This window comes from Plectrocnemia conspersa, unplaced genomic scaffold, assembly GCF_051122295.1.
Source record: "Plectrocnemia conspersa isolate PC_06_02 unplaced genomic scaffold, ASM5112229v1 ptg000013l, whole genome shotgun sequence".
NCBI lineage: Eukaryota > Metazoa > Arthropoda > Insecta > Trichoptera > Polycentropodidae > Plectrocnemia > Plectrocnemia conspersa.
The window spans coordinates 7,917,606-7,942,835 of NW_028277177.1; the positions used below are offsets into that span (position 1 = coordinate 7,917,606).

Here is a 25,230-nt window from a genome sequence, read left to right on the forward strand (position 1 = left end):
CGTTTGTGCTAACCCTAAAAGTGGTCTAAAGAAGCACGATCGAAACCGCGCGCGAAATACAAACGACTAAAATTAAGGCGTGACTTTATTATTATATATACCACTGTTTCATCGCAAATTCTATAAATAAAATCACTGAAATCGTTTACTAGGAACTCAAATTGAGTTTTAAAACATATATTGCCAACTTTTACCTTTCCGTTTCTTTAAAAAACGAAGGTTTTAACGAGCGCTTATCATGCGCTTGGCGTTAGTCAGTAGATTTAGTTGCGCATCATATCATGCGCTTGGCGTTGAAAGGATTAATGCATACTGGCGATTTTCTTGATTCACGGTCAAAGGGTTAACTTAAACATATTTGACCTTGAAAAATATTTATTCGCGCGTGCAGATCAAATTTTAAAAATATATTTCGTAAGCTCGCAGCACATTTTAAAAAATACTAAAAGCATTTAGCCGTTCAGCCAGCGGGAGATTTTCGAATATAAATTTCATAAAATGTCGATATTCATTTTAATGCAAAACAATATTTGTTAAAAACATTTCAAAGCTCGTTTATCCGCAAAAATCGATTGTAAAGTGATTTAAAAAAGTTTCGAAAAAATATATGTGATTTACAATGGTTTTACATTATTAAAATTAATTGAGATGCAAGAACGTCAACGTCTTCAAATGTTACATAAATCAGTAAAATTGATCAATGAATTTTGGAAAAGTGTAAAAAGTGTTAATTTTTGGATCGTCATATGATGTTGAATCATTATTCTCAACGATGAAGTTTGTAAATAAAAAAATGTTATAAATATGTAAAAATTGTCCAAATAAATAGATTATAAAGTAGGTAGGAGTTTTGGTGGAAAAAGTTTATTCGGGGGCGAAAAGGCTCGATGCTGCGTGCGTGTTTCGTTGCGTCCGTCCTATGCCGTATAGTTGCCGGCCTGCGCGCCCGCGCTGTGGGATGCGGCTCCGCCGGCCTCCGCCGAGCCCCCGCTTCCGCCTGAGCCACGCTGACCCCGCGCCGCAGCCTGCGCCCCCGCGCCCTTCGACGCGCGCCCCAGAGATAAACTTTTCGGGGTTGCCCTCAACTCGGAAAGTTTAACCCTCTCGATGGAACATGAACCTTGACCCTCTCTCGATTTCTTTGACTCAGATCAGTCAACTGGTTGAGGCTTTGACCAAGAAGAACTTGAAGCAGAGCGCCCAAGAGCTCTCCCAGGTACGCGTCTCGGTCGCCCGACACGACTCTACCCCCCCGACCCCTCTGTCCTATCGTTTGCTTCGACTTAACCTTACGCTTTCTATATTCTTACATTTGACCCCTTAGACATACGTAAATGTAGTGTAAATGATTAATATCACTGGAGATTTCGACAATGGCATGGCATTAGTTAGGCTTACCGAAATCGGCACATAAAAACTATTTTTTGTTATAAAAATTTAAATTCATTTTTCGTTTACCATTAACCACTTGATGCCTTTAAACAACATTTGTTGCCTTTAGTTACTTTTTACTCACAAGTTGCCAATTATGGCGGAAGTTAAAAAAACCATTACGTATATAATATAATATAATAATTAAATACGTTGCACTAATTTGCTTTTATTTATTTTTTAAACGACCAGCTATTATATAATTATGTTTATCACCGTTCATTGATATTTATAATTTTTTACAAAGTATTACACATAAAAATTAAAGAAAGATATGAAAAAAATATTAGATGACAATTTACACACATACGTAAAATACTTTCAAATTTATTATTAAATTCGAAAACTATTTATTGGCAATTTCTTCCTACCACACTTTCGATCATTTCTTTTACTTTTTATACACTTTGGTGGTTTGTGCATTCTAATTTTTTTCTTTTATATATTTTACAAACATTTTCAATAGTGTTCACATCGGGGCTGTTCCCGGGCTAGTCCGACTATTTAATTTCGCATTTTTCCTTATAATCTCAAATCTTTTAATAAATAATTACTTTTATTTTCATTTTTAATCTCATTTCTAAGGTATTGATAGAATTGATTTAAAAAAATATAAGTGACTATTTTTGCCCAAAGATGGTGCAGAATCATCCATGAAGATTCAGTCGAAATTTGAGCCCAGATGCTCTTCCATCCAAGGGATTAAAACAAATTTTAGGATGATTTTGTTATCTGCCGTCTTTACCGTTTCGTTGATAAAGTACTTGTATACTTCCCACTTCGAAATACGAAAAGCATCCCCAGATCATTTGGCTTCCTGGATTTCGCACAGTTGGCTGGATACAATAATCACATACATATTTTATGTGATATTTCTCAAATTAATCTTCCTATGAGGATATGATTTTTGATTACGTTTTAAACATCAGATTTTGTTTACATAATATAGGAATTTACCACATGGGAATAGTCACATGACTATTTTTTTATCCTTCAATGCAAATACTATAATATTATTCTTGTTCAGGATGTTTTTTGTCTGTTCTGGTTTAATTAAATTCATTTTTGATCGCTTTGTTCCTTGTGGGATACCTGCAGGTGCGCGCATAGACAAAGGGTCGATTAGTTCTGATATAATGTCTTAAGATTATCAACGATATTCTATTTTGATGACATTGTCAATACTGTCGACGAAACATTGGTTCATTATTACGATTTACAACCCAAGCATGAGTCGATACGACCACACAAGAACACTGCCTTCTTCGCACTGTCGGCCGGATTAATCATTTATCTATAAATCCTTATAATCTGTCATGATTTAGAAAAAAGCGCAGAATACTTATTTAGCATTTTTCAGGAAAGTGTAGTACATATAACTCATCGAATGAGTGCAAACATTTTCTTTTCTGTGATCCTAAGATCACGTATACTATTACGAAATCTATAACTATGTAAATTTTGTTATCAAATACAACAAAGATATGCCCTAATCTAGTATAACTAGAACAATTAAATATATGAAATGTTTTATTTTATTTAGCTCGTCTCCCTTCACGGATTAGAAGCCGATAAACAGCTGGTCAAGAGTCTTGTGAAGGAAGCGTCTCGCAGCCTTTGGGAGACTGGTCGTTCTGGCACGGGAGGCGTGCACGCGTCCCTCTTGTCACAGCACCTCGGGACTTTGCTCAATCATCCGGTTCGCACCTCTGTTCTGTGTCATGCAATCGACAAACCGATCCCCAACAATAATAAGGTTCGTATCGCTTGCCATCCGGTTGACTCGCTTGAATTGCATTGCAATAGTTTTTGCGTTTAATGTATTTTTTGCACATTCATTGTATGTTTATTTATAACAACATAGTGATAAAAAATGGAGACCTTGTGCTTATAAATTTGTACAACTGCTTTATTGTGAAAAAATTCTTAGGCAATTTGAAAACATATAAAAAATAATCATAAATTTCGTGTTTTTCATGTTATTTTAGTCATTTTTTTGTAATATGTTAAGGAATATACGTAGTATATATAAATTTCACGTGGTTTGAAAACATATTTTAACATAAAAAAGATAATAGATAAATTGAAAAAAATAAAACAAAGCATTATTTCACTGTCAAAAAATTTGTTTAGATTTTCTCAACATTATTCACTTAACAACTATAAAGTACGAAAATATAAATGGTCTTTAACAATTAACAACAATTATTTTGAAATGCTAGCAAGTGGCATTGTCCCCATATTTAGAATAACACCAATAAATGCTAAAAATTCACTTTTTTGCACATCAACCGAGTGCCAAATGGATCATCTGATTAGTTGCATTTTTCTTCTCCCACAAATTGTTTTCTTTCACAATATGGTCAACAAATTCCTCAGTGAAGAACAAATTGAAAAAATCTACGGGCACTTATTTGGCTCATATTACTACCTAAAATGACTTCCTTTAGACTAAAAATATATCTATTCATAATATAATTACCAGTATATATATTTGTAATTTTTATTATAAATTTAAAATATTTAAAATTTAAGTCCCTGATGCCCCTAAAAGATAAACACGTCCATTACCGCATTTATAATTAACTTTTTATTGTTGATTAATCTGAATAATATATTTTTTTATAAAATACAAAAGACATTTGATGATTTAAAACAATGAATAAAGTTTAAAATACCACTGAAGCAGTGGCGGCTTCTGAGTACAACGGAAGAGTTGACAAATTTGTCTCATTTTAAAGCCCTAACATATCAAGCATTATATGATCTTAATTATAATGTTTTTCAACAATATTTTGATAGGTATTTATAATACTAGAACGAGTAATTTAGATTTTGCTAGTTTTCGGAATCGGCTTCATTTGTTCTTGTGACAATTGTTGTCATGGGGAAAGCCAGACGAATTGAAGATCGAAGGGCAAATATATATGAATCAATGTGGTTCTGAGAATAAACATATTATTTCCTTTAAGTATGCTAGTCAAGATCGTTGCCTCAATCACATATGTATGTATTCAATGCAGTCTACAATCAGACCGCGTTCCCAGGCACAATTTTGCTGGATCAAATTACTTAGCAGCATGGTCTCTTGATTCGAGAAATTATTTTTATTGACATTTACATTGATTGGTATAAATATTGCTTGTTTTTGAATCCTGCTTTAGTTTTTTTTTGTTAAAGTCAATATAATGAAAATTGTTTGTTTGGATACATACATAATAATCTTAAAAAAATGAACTAGAAATCTGCGGTAGATGTTAAGTAAAAAAATAATTTAATTTGAGTGTTATTGAAATGATAATTACAGTGTAACTCGAACCTTTTTAGACCTGACTTATCTTGATCACAAAATACAGCATTTACATTGCAATGTACAAAAGGTCTGGAGTGGTACAAAATACTATTTGTTAATGGCTCATTTAGGTTAGAATTTTTAATACAGATGTGGTCAAAATTTATATTACATAGGTCGTATATTAAAAGTCAGAGTTTAAGCTTCCAGAATAAATATTAGATCAATTTATATTAATTGGTCGAAATTTATATTAAATGATTAAAATTAAATTATATTTAACATTTAATATAAATTGTAAAAAATAAATATATATTAAATGCTAAGAATTATTTTGACATCATTCAGAATCATTTTTTTCAGTCAGTATTTATAAATAATAAGACAGTATTTATATTATATTATCAAGGTTTTTTAGGGCTAACTTATTTGGTTGGGCTCGCAACATTGTCAGATGTCGACATAAAAAGCTAAGAGTGCTCTCCACTGTTGTTCTGTCGTTGTTCCTGTTTTGTTTGTCGTTCTGAATACCTTCGCGTCCTACATACAATTAATTATATTCGTTGAGAGTTATTCATGGGGTGTTCACTGTTCTGACTAATGTTCGCTCACACTTAACTTGTCCAACAATTTTGGTGCGACCGAGATATTTTATAAGATATTTCTAAAATAAATAATTTATTTCTCATTTATATTTATAAATGTTAAAATATTTTTTTAAACCACATAACCCTTTGACCGCAGATGACACCTATAGAAGTCTTGTAATATGTTCCTATAGTGTCATGAACCTTTCACACTTGTAATATGTTCTTTTTGTATACTTTAAGGTTGAAATACACTTTAATTTGTTTAAACAATATTTAAATAACATATGGCATAAACAGGTGCTCCTCCATATATTAGCGAATTTCGAAATGGCGCGCAAAAATATAAGCCGCGGTGAAAGGCTTGACGAAGTTTAATTGTATAGAAAATCATAAAATTAAAAATACATATGTAATTATTTGTTTTTTGAGGGTTAAACGTATAAAACTAGAATGCATTGGGTATCAAACGAGTAAATGTTACATCATGCTTTATTCGATAACCTTCAATATTAACTTTGCTATGTCTTATTTTTCAGATTAATAAGTCGTCTGTTGCGCCGTTTAGCCAACTGTTTCGCTTCTTAAAATTAACTACTGTTCAGGAAGTCGCATCGTGTCTAGCGTTACGAAAATCAAAGAATCTTGAAATCGCCCATCTTGCTTTTCAGCATCTTAAAAAACGTCTGCTCGACTTGATTCAGTGTTATCTCGACACCGGTAAAGTTATATTGTTTTATCTTTCATAAGTAAAATAGCGTCGCATAAAACTGACATTTTTGTCTAATTACAGATTCAGGACGGCAGGTCGAAGGCGGCGATCTTCAAGATTGCAGTCCGGAAATATTTCAATTGATCCTCGTCAATCTCGCTCATGAAAATTACGGTCTCGCGAACATCACCAAGGATTTGTTCCTGAGCAAGTTACGGAGGGAATTTCCTCGGGAGCAGGTTCCCGTTATTTTAGCGCCCCTATTGTACCCCGACGACACGGAGTATCCTCTGGAAGAGATGAGTTCTTCCGACGACATGGCGGCCAGCCTGATGAAAAATTCAGTGGCCGATCTGGTCCGAGAGATAGGCTATTCCTTCACGTCGTCCATTGACGAATGTAAAAATAACTTTATAAATTTAGGCGGCAGAGATTTGACCGCTAGTGATATAGCTCGAATAATATCCACCATGGTGAGGAACCATTCCGGCCTGTCGGATGGACCTCCTCTTCAAACACCTGGGAACTTTTGGATCAGCAGGGAAATAAAGAAGGACGGCACCGTTCACGGAACACAGGATTCTTGGAACGTCGAAGTTTTCATTCAGGCCTTGAAACACGTGCACCCTGAGCTCATTTGGAAAGACGTCATACTCCAGCTGGATCATCCTGAGTTCATAATTAAAGATCGGCAGGGGCTATATCTTTTGTTTTCAATATTACGACTTGGAATGCAGACTTCCGCATATATAACGAATGTGGTGTTTCCCGTCGAGTGTCTTTATCGACATTGGACCAACGCCGAAGGACAAATGAGTCTCATCGCTCAAATATTGAAAAATCCGGACATTTTCAACTTTGCTGACCACATGTACCATCCTGTGTCGATAGACCTATTAAAGTCACTGCCCGAGACCGACAACAAAGAGATTGCAAATTGGCAGTCTTTATATTTAGTGGAATTGTTAATATATTTGGCTGAAAGAGGTTTTTACACACAAGTTCAAGAATTGTTTAAGGTGCCGATTCAGCATTGTCCGGACGTTCTGCTGTTAGGACTTTTACAAATTAACATGCCAATTACTTTATTACGACAAGAGTTATTAGCCACGTTGATTCCGATTTTTCTCGGAAACCATCCCAATTCTGCAATAATTTTACATCACGCCTGGCATTCTTCAAATCCAAACATAAAACCTATCATAATGCACGCCATGGCCGAATGGTACTTGAGGGGAGAGCAGGATCAGTCTAGATTGTCGAGGATCTTGGACGTCGCTCAAGATTTAAAAGCTTTATCGATGTTATTGAACGTGCAATCGTTTCTCTTTGTGATCGATTTGGCGTGTTTGGCTTCTCGACGGGAGTACCTTAAACTAGACAAATGGTTGACCGATAAAATTAGAGAGCACGGAGAAAATTTCATAGTGAGTATTGTCAAATTCTTGCAAAGACGATGTCCTCAAATAATCGGAGGTAAGATATCTGAGGATCAAATGCCGAAAGTGACGCAACTGCCGCAAGATACTTTAGGTACAATGCTGCATTGCTTATCGTTATGTATGGGTAACGTACAACCGGAACTAGCGGACATGATAGTCAGCGTTACGAGTAATTGTTCTATTCTTTTGAATAAAAGTAGACAGATTATACCAGCGGGGCCTCCTCGCACCCACAGGCCCCTAGATTCTTCGTTCAACATCAACGTCGGGGGTCAGATGTTTAACCCTCCTGTCGACCCTATCTCAACGCTGACCCCGAATTTAGCCAACATGACGATAGGAGCGTCGAATAATTCATCGTTTACTTTACCGGGATCTTTAGGTCCTTTGGTTACGACTCCGGGGTCACCATCCAGATTGGTATCCGGCGGTGGACCTTCTAACAGTCCTTTCACGATGATACCTTTCCAACACAATGTAAACGTGTCGAACGTGATTATGATGAACAGAACTAACTTATCTACGACCGTAGATAAAAGAGTTATTAGCGAAAGTCAAATATTGTTCCCAGAAATAGTACAAATTGTGTCTAAGGATATCGAAGACGAAGCGAACGGCTACTTTCAAAGGATTTACAACCATCCCCCGCATCCTACGTTGTCGATCGATGAGATTCTTGACATGCTCAAAAAGTTTTCCGATTCACCTGTGAAACGGGAGAGGGAAGTCTATAGTTGTATGCTTCGTAATTTATTCGAGGAGTATAAATTCTTCCCACAGTATCCGGATAAAGAGTTACATATCACCGCACAGCTGTTCGGCGGAATCATAGAGAAGGGGCTTGTCATTAGTTATATGGCATTGGGCTTAGCTTTGAAATACGTATTGGAAGCGTTGAGAAAACCACACGGATCAAAAATGTTCTACTTTGGCGCTGCAGCTTTGGATCGATTCAAGTCGAGATTGAAAGACTATCATAAGTATTGCGAACACATTAGAGCGATAGAACATTTCTGCGAATTTCCTCCGCATTTGATCGAGTACGTAGAGTATGGACTGCAAGGACAGGAGCCTCCGACAAAACCGCAAGGACCGATATTCAATAACTCATATTTGCCGTCTACGACTCCGATTTCAAGCGGAAGTTCATCATCATTATACAAGTAATTACTATTTTTATTATTGTTGTTTGTGTTTTAAAAATTATTTGTAGTCTTACCTTCAAATATATTTAAGATCTTTAATGGAAATTTTATGGATTAGGATGTAAAGGGTTGTCAATTCAAACATTTGTATGATTACAATGTCATTTATTCAGTACTTTTATCTCACATAGTTCGGTCATACTGTTACCATGACTTAAAAGAGTAACTTCCTATAGTCTATTACTACAACACCTACATTTCTAATATAAAATATTACTCAACCTCTTGTTATAAAATAACACAACATACATTATCTTATATGTATATTTATTTTTATGTGAAATTAGCTTCTCTAGGACTTGTAGTCAGTTTTATAATGACCGTCTACCAAGAACTCCCGTAAAAGAAGGACCTTGTTCGTAGACTTAGGATGACGTGTTTACTCGCTAATTACTTGATAACAACTGAGCGTATTGTTACAAAACTGACCTTGCACTGTTAATGACTTGTTCTTTTTGAAATTGTTTTTAATTTGATGGTGTGCAATGTATTCTTGTAGGAAGTAATAATTTCTGTGTATGATATTTGTTTGTTGATAAGTATGACATTGTAAATATGGTTGGAAAATAATTGGGTGGGGGGTTAGTCTGGTTCTTCATTCGTCATTTGAGCTCGGTCACTTGAGGCATTTAATAATATTGTTACTTATTCTATATTCACTTTCGCTTTTTTATGTATGTTTTAATTTTTATAGCATTTAATTAATACATTATTTTTTGTCTGTTTAGGCCGACTGTTACCACAATACCGGTAACTGTTTGTTTTCCAACAAAGATGACTTCCACTCACACTGCGGCTCGGCCTTCGATCGCGAACGCAACCAACATCGACACTTTGTTGGTGGCCACCGATAGTCAAGATAAGATCACAGTACCTCCCGACACCATTCAGGATAAAGTTGCCTTCATATTTAACAATCTCAGTCAATTAAACCTACAACCCAAGTGCGACGAACTGAGGGATATCATCGGCGAGGACTACTGGCCGTGGCTGTCGCAATATCTGGTGATGAAAAGAGCGTCGATCGAATTAAACTTTCACGTTTTGTACTCGAACTTTTTAGACGTTTTGAAAGTCAAAGAATTACTGAAAATGGTCACAAAAGAAACATTCAGAAATATCGGCGTGCTGCTGCGATCTGACAAAGGAATAGCAAACTTCTCCGATAGATCATTGTTGAAAAATTTGGGCCATTGGCTAGGAATGTTGACGCTCGGACGGAACAAACCTATCTTATACATCGAATTGGACGTGAAAGGATTGTTGTTGGAAGCGTATCACAAAGGTCAGCAGGAGCTGCTGTATGTCGTTCCGTTTGTCGCCAAGGTCTTAGAGTCGTGCGCAAAGAGCAAAGTATTCAAGCCACCGAATCCTTGGACGATGAGTATAATGAACGCTCTCGCAGAACTGCATCAAGAACAAGATTTAAAGCTCAATTTGAAATTTGAGATTGAGGTCTTGTGCAAAAATTTGAGCATTGACGTTGCCAATTTGAAACCAGGCACTTACTTAAAAGACGCAGATAATTTACAGAAAATTCAGAATCAATTGTCGAATACAATCAAAAAAGATCCAAATGCATCCACTCCAGTTTCGCAAACAATGGGAACACCCGTGCCGACTACGATCATGCCGCCTCTGGTACCGTCCGACGACGTCAGCGGCATATCCGTGACCCCGACGAGTGGAATTCCTCCTAATGAAACGCCTCTATTGCCTCTAACCGCTCACGCCGAGCCGAGGTTCAGTTACGTCGAAATGAATATCACCAACACGTCTCAGTTCAGCACCTACATCAATGTCAACCCTCAGCTCATACTGTTCCAAACGAATCCGCAACTTAAACAGTTTGTTAAATCAGCGATAGAAAGATCGATTCAGGATTGGATCCACCCAGTTGCTGACAGATCCATAAAATATGCGTTACCCGCTTGCGAACATATAATTCGTAAAGATTTTGCTTTGGAAGCCGACGACACAAAGATGAGAACTTCGGCACATCGAATGATGAGGCACATCACGGCCGGCTTAGCCATGACTAATTGCAGAGAACAGTTAATAAAAGCCATACATCAAAACTTGATTAATTCGTTTTTGAATGTTTTGATTCACGCAACAACACAACAAAAAGAAGTCATGGAAACAGCTGCTACGATTTTGGCTTCCGAAAACATGGAATTGGTGTGCGCTTTCATTCAGAAGACGTCCGCTGAAAAAGCATTGGCCGAATTAGACAAAAGACTAATGAACGACTATGAGATGAGAAAATCTGCTCGGATCGAAAATCGTCGACACTTCGACAACTCGGTGATGAATTATCATTCTGAACGGATGCCTGAAAGGCTCCGTTTGAAAGTCAGTCATATAAGTGACACTCAAATGACAGTGTACGAAGAATTCGCTCGTAACATACCCGGATTCGCTCAAATCAAAGAACGGAACGCTGGATTGATGGTGCCAAAACCTGTGGTCCAAAATCCGCTGCCGTTACAACAGCTATCTTTCCAGGGAATAAACTTGAATCAAAATCAGACTCATTACGGAACCGACGAACTCAGCAGGTTGACGGCAGACGCGGAGTGCATATTGGAAAATCTAGTCAGCTTGGCAAACTTGACGTTGCAAAGCCGAAACATGCAAGGCTTGTTCGAATGTCTGTTATTTGTGCGACGTGATCCGGCTGTGATGTCACTGTTCAACTTGCTGCAAAAGGTATTATTAAAATTCTCATTTATAATTGATTTGTGTTAAAATTACTAAATGAATCGTTTTTAGGCCGTCGAAGGTTTGCTGGAAGGGTATACAACAGTCAGTGCCAGTAATGAACACGTTGAAGCCATGAATTGGTACAAAGATATTCACCTGAGAACGTTGAAGTTTTTACAAGAGTCGTTGCTCGGACAAATGTGGACAAGCAAACAAGTGACTACGTGTTTGATTGAATGCAGAGAGGAGTTGAAGTTTTCAAATTTGGAAGCAATAGACTGCCTTATTCGTGCAAATCTTGTCAATATTCATCAGGTAATATATCGACTTTGAAACAACTTTGATTCTCGAGAATCAATAATCATTGATTGGATTTATATTTCAGTATGACCGAGCTTTAGCTCAAACGATGGACAACGGTAACAACTACATGGCAGTGGCGTTTGCTATGCAGTTTGTGCAAATGTTTTTGATTAATGAACGAGAAGGGATAGTATTGGCCGACACTGATCTCATAAACACCGTCGAGATCTTGATGAAATTGGCCCATTCCAGACAACCGCCCGACGGCTTGGCTTCGCTTTTGAAACTGCTTCGTGTAGATCAAGATTTAACCACCGTTATAAGCGATAGACCTCAGATCGCGCCGTTGTCTCACATACATTCGAACATGTTCCACACCAGATTGCAAGAGGATCCGCTCGGTCTGACGGAGAAAGCGAGCTTTTTGCTCCGCGAATGGGTTAACTTATATCACAATCCACCTCCAAACAGAGAAGTCATGAAGACGTTCACAATGATCGCTCAACAGATGAACGCAAAGGGTTTCTTTCAGTCCGAAGAGACGATTGTGCAGTTCTTTAGAATTGCTACGCAGCTGTGCATCGACAATGTGTATCAAATAATCGAAGAAGAACGACATGCTCCTCCTGAGAATGTTCAGAGAAATAAATACTATCACATGACTGACGCTTTTGTTAGGCTCATCGCTCTTTTGATTAAAAATTCCGGGGAAGCTGGCAATCCTTTGCCAAAGATGAATCTGCTCACCAAGGTAAGCATATCATTACAACATAACTCATTTTATTATTAAAATATTTTATCATATTCGTTTGTGACAATTGACCATGAGAATAGCATTGATCAACTGCTTAAGAATGAGTCCCGCAAATATGCGGGATATTGCTTGGTGTTACATCAGAGGATCATATATGTGCATATTTTTAATATAACCCATTAGGTTTTTTTCTTTTGCACTTAGTAATTTATTTTATTATTTAAACGCAAATTTTATCTTATTTCTTAGAATTTAAAACAACATAAAATATGGAATTAAGTATTATGAGTCAATATTTTTATTGTTCAATTTTATTAATTTTATAAAGGGGATAAAACTTCAGTAGAATGATGAAATTAATCATAATCTTCCCGTAATCGATACACAGCTAGTACAGAATTGTTATTTCTGTAGAATAATTGAACAGTTTTAATGATTTCCTAAATGTGTTGTTGCAAATTAACATTTGACACTTTGAACACGTGTGCTTATTGACAGCCGTCTGATTTAGTGTTGCCAACATAGAAAACTAGAATTGGATCACTCGATTATAAAAAAATGAGAGATCCAACATGTAATTATTTTAAGAAATATGTGCATTTAAATAAATACTTTGCTCCATAAAACAAATTCTTTGTGCATTTATGTTAGGTAAATCTTCGGATTTTTTCTTCTGAAAGCTTATTAGCTTATTCAATGAGTTAAAATGCTTTGGCAATTCCTCACAATCCTGGAATTTTTCACGCGAAGTTTGTATGGGAGCATCGTGACGAAAATAAAAACCAATATATAAGACCCAAATCTTATATTTTATTTTTTCTCCAAAAATGGTACTGTATTTCCTTAAATTCGTTTTTAATACGACCTTCCTAAATCTCATAAAATGGTTGACGTCAGTATACGTCCATAGCACTGGTGAGACATCTTATGTTGACGTCCGTAGAATCGAAAGGGTTAAAACTTGTTTTGTATAAAATTTATAGTTACACAGATAAATTTACAAAAATTTATAATTTAGAATTACAGTACAGAAAAAAATTGTAATATTGTTTTTCTTTTATAGATTTTGGCAATCGTTGCTGGATATTTAATTCAAGACCACAAGGAACGAGGTACTGCATTCCAACAATTGCCTTATTATAGGATATTAATTATGTTGTTTTTGGATTTGAACGAATCGGAACCGGTTTTAGAATCATTAAACTTCCAAGTGAGTTTTTTTAAAAAACAAATTTATTGATTTATTTAACGGTTTGTAATAATAATATACATATGTTTTGTAGTTACTAACGGCATATTGTCATACGTTGCGTATGATTCAACCAATTAATGCTCCAGGATTTATATACGCGTGGTTAGATTTCGTAGCGCATAGAGCTTTCATACATCGAATGCTGGCATCTACACCTCAACAGAAGGTAAAAAATCAATAAAGAGACGATTATTATGTATGAAATATTTCGTTTTATTAACTGTATTGCGTGTTTTAGGGATGGGGAATGTATTCGCAGCTCTTGGTCGACTTGTTTAAGTACATCAAACCGTTTTTGACTAACACTGCTTTGGCGAAGCCCATTGCGCTACTTTACACCGGTATCTTAAAAGTTCTGCTGGTTCTGTTGCACGATTTCCCTGAGTTTTTGTGCGACTATCACTACATATTCTGTGACGAAATCTCTCCAAATTGCATCCAAATGCGAAATTTGATTTTGTCTGCGTTTCCTCGCAACATGCGTCTGCCAGATCCCTTCACGCCCAATCTCAAGTTTGACGTTTTGGCGGAGATAAATCACGCGCCTCGAATCTTGGGAAACTACACCAGCGTGATACAGCCGCCAAGCTTCAAGAAAGATTTGGATTCATATTTGGAGGCGAGAGCTCCGGTTACGTTCCTGTCAGAGCTTCGGTCTACTATGCAGGTGAGTTAAATAATTAATTTGTGTTGTTTTTTTATATGAAATATATAATGAAATTTTTGTTTAAAGATATCAAATGAACCAGGAAAGAAATATAACGTTCCTCTAATGAACGCCGTCATCTTATACGTTGGAACGCAAGCTATCACTTTTATTAGATCACAGGGGCAAGCGCCGAGTATGACGACTATAGCGCACACTGCTCATATGGATATTTTCCAAAATTTAGCAGTCGATCTTGATTACGAAGGAAGGTAAGAGAGGAAATTATTTTACCGTCGTTGTACCAACAATTTGCGTTATGCTAAATTTTTAAATGTTTTTCTTTCAGATACATCTTCTTGAATGGAATTGGAAATCAACTACGCTTTCCCAATAGTCACACGCATTATTTCAGCTGTGCATTGCTTTATTTATTCGCCGAAGCTAACTCCGAAGCCATTCAAGAGCAAATCACACGTATGCTTCTAGAGAGGATTATTGTAAATCGTCCTCATCCATGGGGACTTTTAGTGACTTTCATCGAACTTGTAAAAAATCCTACATACAAGTTTTCCGATCACGACTTTGTACATTGCGCTCCCGAAATCGAAAAGTAAGTTTTACGTTTTAATATATCATTTTGCATTAAATTTTAACATTTCTTTATGATTTTTACAGATTGTGCACTAAAGAAAACATCCAGGCGATTTATAGTGCAAAAGAAAGCAACGACGGAAGAAAATGATAATCTCCGATAAAGATCCAAATAAAGACTACAAAGTGACGTCTGATGATACGGAATCACTCTCTGTTTTTACCCAATTATATTGAATAACACTGATTTCATTTTTTTGTAATGGAATAATGTTAAGGTAGTTTTATTATGAAGAAAAGTAAATTGTCCATAGTAATAGGTTAAGTGTAATTATTTTTTAAGATTTAATGTCTGTTTTTTTTCAATTTATACTGCAATATAACATAAATCGAGTTTTTCCACAACTAAGTGCTCTGTTTAATTAATTGGGACCATTCGTGCATCGTGTAAATTAAAGAACAATGTGCGAGCGGAGTCGAACAGTAGAGTATGTTGTAAATAAACGATATTTTGTGATAATCCACGATTGTTGTCTATTGTAGTCTTAAAACGATTTCTATATAAAAAAATAAGTTCATAAACGCTGTTAATATAGCATTTTAATTTATAAATATATTTTTTTGTTTTATAAAAAAATTACTCTCTTAAAAGAGTATGTCTTAAAGTTTTTATAGTATTAAGTGTAATTATTAAGATACGAGTTATTTTCATCCAGTATACTTTAAAGATTAGGTATGGAGCACTTTAAAGCGAAGAAAATATTGGCGGAACACAGACCTATCTGTATTTAATTAAATAAAAAAGTGTATATGAAACATTAAATGCTGTGATAAATTACTAGTTTTTATATAATGTGTATGATAAACATGCAAATTGATTATTGATAATTTTGTTGCGGTCTGCGACGTTAAAGTTTCTTCGTTTTACTGATGGTCATAGATCTCTTTTTCTCAATATTCTCGTAGGAAGGTTTTTTTTTTTGTAGATTAAGAGAGATGTTTAGGAGCTAAGTGTGCATCTGTAATGCAACTTGTGTAAATCTGTACGTTACAAATTCATTGTAAATCGCTTCGAAACGGCGTTCCTTCGACGGTGGATGTTTTGGATGTAAAAATGATTCTTCTTTTTGTAATTTAAGTATGTTTGTAATAATATAATATAATCCAATAAATCGTTACGATTTTATTTTATAATTTTATTTATTTACAAACTAAATAATAGAGTGCATATAAAAATATTTTACATGCGTACATACATATTGGTATCAATAAATTAAAAAAATAATACACACAATTCTCTAAATATAATACATACATACATATTGTATATAAAAATACATTTATAATACATTATTTGAAGATGGCAGATTGAGCCAAAACTATGTGTATGTACAAATGATCATTTTTTTCAATGGCACTGATCAGAAATTTTATATATAGATAGTATTTCTTCTTGCTTACAATGTCTTTAAAATTAAGTCGATACTCTCGAGTACGCCTTTTTGAAGAACTAATGATTTTGTATTATTTTTAATTAATATATAATATTATATATATTATAAACGAGATGCAATAATTTCATATCAGTCTAATACTAAAGTCAGATTCGAGAAAACCGGTACAATTCAGTCGAATCGACAATTCACTTATCCAATATGATTTGGCCGTACTTTGACCGTCACTCTCGAATCTGGCTAAAAAAATGGTACTCAGTTCGTTTAAGTTTGATTGTCGTACAATTTGGCGATATGAAACAACTCTCGTATTAAACAATGTAATCACATTTATTTGGACACAAACTGTGCGAGATCTGGTACTTTGAATCCGGCGAAAATGCCGGGGTTTCTTCGCGCTTGTCTTGGCGGCGGCGGAATCAGATCTTCGGTGATTCCCGAAGACGACGTGAGCGGTGTGTTACCGCTTAATACGAAACCTCCGCATTGAGCTGAACAGACATCGTCTCTCAGAATGGCTTCTCTCGGCCATTCTCGTTGCAGTTGAGCGCAATCGGTGATGCGGAGAGATGCGCATTGTGCCTAAAACATCAATTATTAATATAAGAAACACTCAGACCCGTGTAGAACACTGAAGTTAGTCGCAAGTGAAATAAATATTTTGTTAATGGTTTTAAACTTGGCTAAATTTATTTATTATTTTAATTATATTTTTGTTTTTCCTAAATGCCCATAAATAAAAACGTTGAAATGCAATAGAATCTATTGTTCAGTAAGCTACCAGCAGCGTTACATATAATTTACATAAGCCTACCTGAGTTTACATAAAAAATAATATAGTGATACATGTCTTATCCCTCCAGCAGGTGTATGCGTAGACTAAACAGTTTTGAAACAGAGTGAATTCTGCACAGGGACGTCATTTCAGATATTCCAGTGAGGGTAAAACTTGGTTAGTCAGTAATCATTTTTTAATATTTCTATTACATTAAGTTTCATAGTATTTCATTTAATGACATGCATTTTTCTGGCCAAATTCATAGGGGTTCCTGTTTAGAATCCACGTCAAAAGCATATTCAAACCGAATTTTGGTCAATAGGAGGGCGCAAAAACAATTATCACTTGGATGTTCTTTGACCAATATTCTCATATCACAAGTTCGTAGTAATATCGGTAAGGATAGATATCATATTTTTAAAACATAGTGTAATATCAAGGCAGACAAACTATGGAGCAATATGCGAGATGCGACGTCTATCTGTACTTCTTGGTCTAATAAAAGTTCTAAAACTGTAATTAGCTTGGAACTTTCATTAGGTTTGGGTTTGAACAGCAAATGGATGTTTCGCAACTGTCAAATTACGCTTCATAGACGTTTTAGAGCGGCATATAATTTCACTAGTGCCTATCAGTTTAATTATATTTTCGCTAGTAGAAATATATATCTACTGGTGAAAATGTATTTGGACTTCACTAGTGACAATATAACTTTACTGAAAAATACACATTCACTGTAACATTTATAAACAATAATAAGTATGTAAATGTATACATTAATATGTATGGAAAAATTGACATATAATTTACTAGCACCTGCCTGATAAATTATATTTTTACTGGTAAAAATATATATCTACATTTCAGCTTTTTTTAATATTTCTATTTCATTAAGATTCATAGTATTTAATTAAATACAAAAAACAGTAAACGAAATAACCTCAATTTTGGGAATGAGTCGTGGAATAGTATCCATTATTTTCTGTTTGCATGGTGGCTGTAGTCTGCCGGGCACTTGAACAGCGCTTTGAAGCAGAATTGTTATTGGAGATGAAAGCTAGGTTCACTACCACCGAAGAATTCGAAAGAAACTTAAGAATTTCCGGAAATGATTATGTTGAACGAAGGGTAATTTTGGAATTAATACTGTTAACAGTACATTATACGCAGATCGCAAGAATTATCTTTGATTTGCAATTGAATACACCTGCTATGGTTACAACGATTCAAGATTTTCACTTCTAAGTGTCTCGAACATCCGCTGTTTTGCCCCTAGAACTTTCCACATCTATAGACTACTCAAAGAGGCGCTGGGAGGATATATAACGTGGTTCAGGTCTGATGGAAGATTTCTTAGAATTATCCATACACTTGTATTGATAATGCAATGGATGAGATTTCCATAAGTAATAAATATAGAAAGCTTTTGATTAATTTATACTACTTTTATATACTCTCACTTGATTTTTTTAATAGGTATTGTTTTAATCTACTAAGTAACTAATAAAACTCATTTACATTCAAGTAGCATTCCTGACTTTAGTTTTTTTATGAAAGTGTAGTGGTTTACAATATCCAATATTTATTTAATTTATTATTCTTACGCCTTCTGTTGTACAAATGCACGATGTGCAAGGAGTAGGGAATGCTGAGCTTCCGACAGCTACATTTCTGCCAGCGATCTGGCATCCTTGTGCTGTGCTTTCTCTCCACGCCGACAAGTCAATTTGAGGTAGAGAATGGCAAGGTACTCGTGGATTTCTGTAATTAATAATAATTTCAATATTACTTTTTCTTACATATATTAAAATATTATTATATAAAAACATATACTTACAAGAAATTACTTGGCAAGTCGAACACACCTCTTTGAATATCTGATTGAATGTCGAAGTTTTCACATAAGATTTTAGATAGAGTAGTCTTTCTCAATTCTACCATTTGAGCTTCTGTAAACCGTAGTGCAGGATCTTCATTTTCATACCTACAAAAAAGTGCATAGTATAGATGTAATTGTTTATGAATAGTAGGTTAGTAACACTTGGCGGAGTGAAGTCATATGATTTTGAGCAAATAAAGTTGAAACCTTGAAGTAAGATTAATTCTTCATATGACTGCATTTCATAACTAGTAAACTAATTTCTGACTCCGAATTATTATTAATATAAATTTTTAATTAAAAAAAACATGCCATTACAAATTGTAACATAAAAACATTTGTTTTCTTTATAAATATCATAATATAAATTTGCTTACCAAAAACGATCACATTTTCTCAATTGTCTAAATTGAATAGCTATGATACAAGCGAATGTTGGTCCTACTAAACCACCTTGTAGTGGTCGTTCACTCATACCACCGGGGAATAGATCAATATCGTCAACAGTGGCGTAGATACGCTTCAATCTAAAAATAATTCATAATTATTGTGCTGTAGAAATAGCATTCCATTATAAAATAATTAAACTATATTCACCTAGCGATCACTTCTGGTGGAATTTCTCTAGATAAATCTTCAAACGAGGCAGCTCTCTTGAGATTACACAAAGCTCTGTAATTGTTATAAGACGGTATTCCATGATCGCGGGCACGTTGTATGTTCAATGCGATCAAATCGATGCCAGAGAATGGAATTCTCCTATCCTCGAAAAGATGGTTGGTCACTTCGCCGGTGATGAATTGATCCAGGGTTTCCATCGGAGTTGATGCCAAACCTCGCATCAGTTCTTCAGTCATTGAAGGCTAGAATATTAATTGTATTATTAAAGCATTCGTTAATAAATGTATATATGATTTATTTACTTACTTGCAGGAACATATCTACTTTGAAGAATCCGTCTCTTAATAGAATCGGTGGGTCGACAGGTTGATGGTTTGGCGATAATCTTGGAAGATGCGGTCTCAACAGAGAGTGACCGATTCTAAAGGCAGCTGATGCGAATTCGGTCACAATTGCTGGGTTGCAAGTAGGTGAATAGTCTTTGTAGTAACCTGCTGGGAGCAGTTTGAGTCCATACAAGTTGACGGCGTTCCAACTGAGGATACGTGGTAAGAATTCATTGTATGTAATGTGCTGCAATTGAGCGACGTGGATTCTTCTGGCGTGTTCGTATAGTTTTTCGCCTTCCCAATGCGGATTCACACCTCTCAAGCCTTCGACAATTCTGTTATGTTCTCTCATAAACATGGTATGGAGAGCTGTTAATCCAGGCTGTTCTGATGCTCTACCGTCACCTGAAATTTAAAATTAAGTGTCATTTACAACACGAATGGTATTCATTTTATATCTATATTTTATTGTCAATGTTTGTCGGTCTTATTTAAGCAACCAGCGATGTGAGTTAAGAATTTTCTCTGAGTATGAGATTATTCTTTAGAACCTTCTAGACACAGAATTTTAAAACACTTGAAAGCATTCTTGATAGAACATACTGTCGTTGTGTATAAATTATTTATGTTAAAAGGGCTATAAAACTAATATATTTGTGTGCTTTAAATTTGCTTCCAACGAGAAGTAAAACAATAGAGCAAAGCTCTTAAATTACCACCGCATAAATTAGCACTCTGGCGATTGTTATGCTGCATGATTTGATTCACCAAAACTGTAAATGTAGTGATGATATACGAAAATACTTTAACATCGCTTATGGCGAATATTTTAAAGAAACGACATAACTGGGTACAATTTAATAGAGAAAACATACAAGACTTATGTTATATAGAAAGAGGCACTCGTTTATATTTAATAATACACACCTGCGATGAAACAATATCCTGAAGCAGCTTTACATTCCGGATGATTGTCACTCCTCGGTAGTAGTTCTTTGCCTCTAACTGGATGCACCGTAGAATTCAAACGTCCGTTAAATCCCTTCAGTTGACGAGCGACACAATTGTTTTCACCGTAAACCATAGAACCATCCAAGAAAGCTGTGTTTTGATTGACTTGTTCGCGGGGGCCCAATTGCTGTTGTCCAGGCAAACTTCTCATGAACGGGAAGCAAAGTCTCTCTCCGCTGGTAACATTCACTTCTGGATAGTAATGATCACCTCGTGGCACCGGGAAAGGAGAGCATTCAGGATGGACAGTCCTGGGTGAGTCGCATGACCGGCAGTTAGGAATCGATTCGTGGAAACCTGAGATTTACATATTGTTAAGAAAGTTTGAATTTGCATTACAACGTGCGACAGAATAGCGCTTACCTTTGTGAATCGGTGTCATGGTGAGATCATGGTCCAAAATCTGTGCAAATTGCATCACCATAAGTGTGTATCTATTGTGGAGGTTTGATATATCCGGATGAATCACAGTTGATATAATTCTGGGTGACGGTAGAGGAGTTCCTGTTACTGATGTTGATCTAGGACGCGATACGCCTATAATGTATAATATATGATTAATTAGAATTCAAGCATATTGTATTTTTAATATGTAGATTGCTTACCGTCTTCATATACAGGTGGTAGTAAACGTGCAAAGGTCGTCAAAGCTTTTCCTAGAGTTGGATTTCTAACATTATTGCAATGGCCTGTGAATGTACGGAAAGGAGTTGATGTATCACAGTTTGTTTCAAAATCATCGCACTGAGCTTCAAGATGAGGAGCCGCATTTCCTAAGAACCCTGTTACATCTACGCTTTGAAGAGCATCAGCGAAATCGTTTCCTTGAGCAAAGTTTAAGACGTTGTCGAAAATTTGGCGTTTTTTTCTTCTTTGTCTGTAACAGATACAAATTATAAGTATATGGTAAGAATATCACAAGGCTGAGTTAAATAGATTATAACTGAAACTTACCCAACAAGAGTATTCATAATTTCATTTGTAGCATATTCGAAAAACAGTGATGAATTGGCAAGGAGAAGGGCGTTTTTGTTGGCCTTAGAGAAGGAAGCAGCAGTTCCAGCAGGTGATTTAGGATCAACACCTCCAGCTGAGAATAAGAAATATATTTAAGTTACTCACTTCTTAAATGCATTACATTTATAACTAGTTTTGTATGAATTGGAGTATGAGATTTTTGAGTAAAGAATTGGAGTATGAGATTTTTTATATAAAAAATAATAATGTATTTTGATTAAATTACATGTATGTATTGGAGCATTGATTTGTTAATATTAATATAAATATTTATTAAAAAGTAAAAAAATGTTACTTAAGGATCATTGTTTTTATCTAATAGTTTATGACAAAATATGGCATTTGAGTAACACAAATTTATAATTATGTATAATTTAAACATCTTAAGATAATCATCAATATTTTATAAATATTAAAACATATCTCTCCTCTTTTTTCTTTAGTTTTTTATGAAGTTGTATTTTTACCTTCTAATTATATCTTTAACTTAAGTGATATACAATATCTTGTAATATGTTTATATTATCATAATTAATATGATTGTATCTATGTCATTTATATTGATATTTTGGTGTTCCCAATTACTTCATTCTCATACACTACTATGTCATACAACATTATGTTGAAATACTGATTGAAAGCAATATTTCATAGTTATTTTTTTAGAACATAGCATTTACCTTGTTCCCAAAGTTCATATTCCAATCGTTTCCTTTCTATCATGTCTTTCTTAGCCTTTTCAACGGCGCTCATTAGCATTTCAGCGGAAATTTCACTCATATCCATATGATCTTGATCCATCCAAGCCGCCAAATCCAAATGGTGGTGTTGATTGCATGATTGTGGAGAGTTTCTTTAAATAATAAATTAACTAAAAATTATACAAAATACTCATTTTAATCACGATATTGAATTATAATATTTACAAGTAGGGATCTTCGATAACAAATGCTTTTGGTTGCACTTCAGTCAAGCTCGGATTAGAAGCGCAAAGAAGCCCAGCTAGAGAGACTCTCCTGATGGCTTGAAGTTGTTCCACAGATAGTGACGATGGAGGTAAATCGTTCTCGTACCAAAACCTATACAATTCAAAATGTAAATTATTAAAACATAACATATATATTTCAGTGCAGTATTACCTGTCGCTGTTTCGTAATTTGATAAACTGTTGTGTAAGTAAACAGGCTGTAGTTGGACCGACGAGTGCTCCATCGACAGGTTTTTCCAGCGCGGAACCGGCCAAAAGATCAATATCTTTTATGTCACTAAAATCACACGTGACATTATTGATAATGCTAATGGAATAAAAAGTTATACGAACATTAGGCGAACACATACTTATATAAGTTTTTGAGTAGATCTTGTCCAGGTTTGCTGATTCCGACCTTTTCTAATTCTTTGTACTGAATCTCAGAAGGATTTGGATTGATTAGCGATTCGCACTGATTTATTAAGTTGACGTAAGACGGTAAACCATGATCACGTCCTTTGTGTATGAGCAACGATGCGTAGTCCGAACGATATTTTGGATTTTTTATGTGCATTGATGGCGAATGAGCTGCTGTTGCTAATAGTTTGTCTAAAGTTGTCGATTGATTCACCTGAAACGAAGAAATTTAATGTGAAATTTGCATAAGTATATAAAAAAATATTTGAAAAAGGAACGTACCAAAGAAGAATGGACCATCGACTTGAAAATTTGTAGACCACTCATAGCTACTTCGTTGAAGACTCCAGCTCTGTTAGAGCTGGAATATCCTTGGTAATGTCCGTGAGTTAAAGGACGAAGTTCTGATTTAGACATAGCGACCTAAAAAATATAAGATATAAATATATTTTGTATTATAGTATCATATTTAATCATGCAGTAATATTTACTTCTCCCAAAACTGTAGACAAAAATTCAGTATATGTGATGTGTTGTATCGTAGCAGTGATAATTCTCTTGGATTCTAAGAACAAAGTTACGTCATCCCAATGAGGATTTAGCTTGCTGAGAGATCTTGCAATTCTATTGTGTTCCGTTAGTAGAATATGATACAAAGGTGCAAGAATTGATTCTTTGTCATTGCATCTGAAATAATATGTAGTCAACATTATAAATATATTTTTTAAAATAATGCTATAATTTGCGCTTATTTTTGTGACCTGTATAAATAGCGTTATTTAAAAAGTCCACATTTTATAAAATAAGTATACCTAATCCTATACACTAATAGTAAAATTATAAGTCCATGTTCTTGTATATATATTTGCGCTAATTCGAAGGTCATTCGCTCAGCAACAAACGCTGCACATTTATTTAGCCGTCATAGAAGGATATAATTAACATTTAAGTGAAATTAACTTTGTTTTGCGGGCATTATTATATAATTACTGTATTAAACGGTCCATCAGGGCCCTAAAAATATCGATCCTCACCCGTATCACAGATTACTCAAATATGGCATTTCAATCAAGTTAATCTATAAAACTGAGTTAGAGTTACCGAGAGATTTATTAAAAGACCTTAAGCCTTCCTTCGAATCTTTAAAATTGAAACCTTCACAACCACAGAATTCATCAATGCCATGCAAAATAACATATAATGATGTCATCGGTGAGGTGCAATTTATAATATTTTCGGCCATTCGGCTAGATATAGAGAGCATTAATTGCAAATACGTATTAACCGCGAAAAAGGACGTCGCATTTGAGCGTTAAAAGCGCAATAAACAAAAATGCATTGCATTGACATGCTCAGTAAGTGAAATGCTTACAGTGTTGCCAAATCTCCATCTATTAAATTTTAACAGTTATTCCACGATTCTTATAAGAAAGACGACTAAAATAAAACAATCTTGTTACACCCCCAAATATTTGTAATTGAAGCGTATGTAAGGACATACTTGGTACACATTATGCACTTCTATTTTAGGGTTTTCTCGATATTTATAAATGGTTTGGTGTCTCTTGGAGAAAACAGAATAAAATATTCATTTAAAAATCTAGGATTTGCAGGCGCGTACAGTGAGGTACTTTCCCTTTCGCTTGTTCGCGTGTTAAGTGACGAGAGTGAGTGGGAGATAAGGGTGTGCGTTACATGCGTTCCGAACGCCCTTATTTCTTACTCACTCTCGTCACTTAACACGCGAGCGAGCGAAAGGGAAAGTATCTCACCGTACGCGCCTGGTTTTAAGTACGTTTTTAGCAATATACATGAAGAGATTCTCTAGTT

At 35.1% G+C, this 25,230-nt stretch overlaps 2 protein-coding genes across 3 annotated transcripts in view; one reads left to right on the forward strand and one right to left on the reverse strand.

Annotated features, from left to right (window-relative positions):
• The first annotated feature begins 905 nt into the window (after positions 1-905).
• On the forward strand, positions 906-16,110 carry Not1 (CCR4-NOT transcription complex subunit 1). 2 transcript variants are annotated; one of them, XM_088202885.1, is made up of 13 exons: positions 906-1,216; positions 2,975-3,187; positions 5,850-6,030; positions 6,104-8,627; positions 9,398-11,381; positions 11,445-11,690; positions 11,761-12,429; positions 13,496-13,642; positions 13,716-13,850; positions 13,923-14,351; positions 14,418-14,602; positions 14,680-14,943; positions 15,009-16,110. In XM_088202885.1, the coding sequence occupies exons 1-13, from the start codon at positions 1,115-1,117 to the stop codon at positions 15,073-15,075; spliced, it is 7,146 nt and encodes a 2,381-aa protein (XP_088059011.1). In that variant the 5' UTR covers positions 906-1,114; the 3' UTR covers positions 15,076-16,110. The 2 variants fall into 2 exon arrangements, with proteins under 2 accessions (XP_088059011.1, XP_088059010.1); XM_088202884.1 differs by having other exon boundaries at positions 13,716-14,351.
• LOC148227194 (uncharacterized) overlaps positions 16,106-25,230 on the reverse strand; it is a 40,454-nt gene continuing 31,329 nt past the window's right edge. Inside the window, exons 7-22 of the mRNA XM_088202886.1 lie at positions 23,892-24,087; positions 23,683-23,823; positions 23,352-23,614; positions 23,153-23,278; positions 22,940-23,092; positions 22,694-22,866; positions 21,951-22,086; positions 21,602-21,873; positions 21,360-21,533; positions 20,913-21,293; positions 19,963-20,390; positions 19,633-19,898; positions 19,413-19,562; positions 18,994-19,140; positions 18,761-18,917; positions 16,106-16,960 (exon numbers count right to left, since the gene is read on the reverse strand). Coding sequence (XP_088059012.1) covers positions 16,709-16,960; positions 18,761-18,917; positions 18,994-19,140; positions 19,413-19,562; positions 19,633-19,898; positions 19,963-20,390; positions 20,913-21,293; positions 21,360-21,533; positions 21,602-21,873; positions 21,951-22,086; positions 22,694-22,866; positions 22,940-23,092; positions 23,153-23,278; positions 23,352-23,614; positions 23,683-23,823; positions 23,892-24,087 — 3,415 coding nt within the window. The 3' untranslated portion in view covers positions 16,106-16,708. The remainder of the gene's footprint in view (positions 16,961-18,760; positions 18,918-18,993; positions 19,141-19,412; positions 19,563-19,632; positions 19,899-19,962; positions 20,391-20,912; positions 21,294-21,359; positions 21,534-21,601; positions 21,874-21,950; positions 22,087-22,693; positions 22,867-22,939; positions 23,093-23,152; positions 23,279-23,351; positions 23,615-23,682; positions 23,824-23,891; positions 24,088-25,230) is intronic.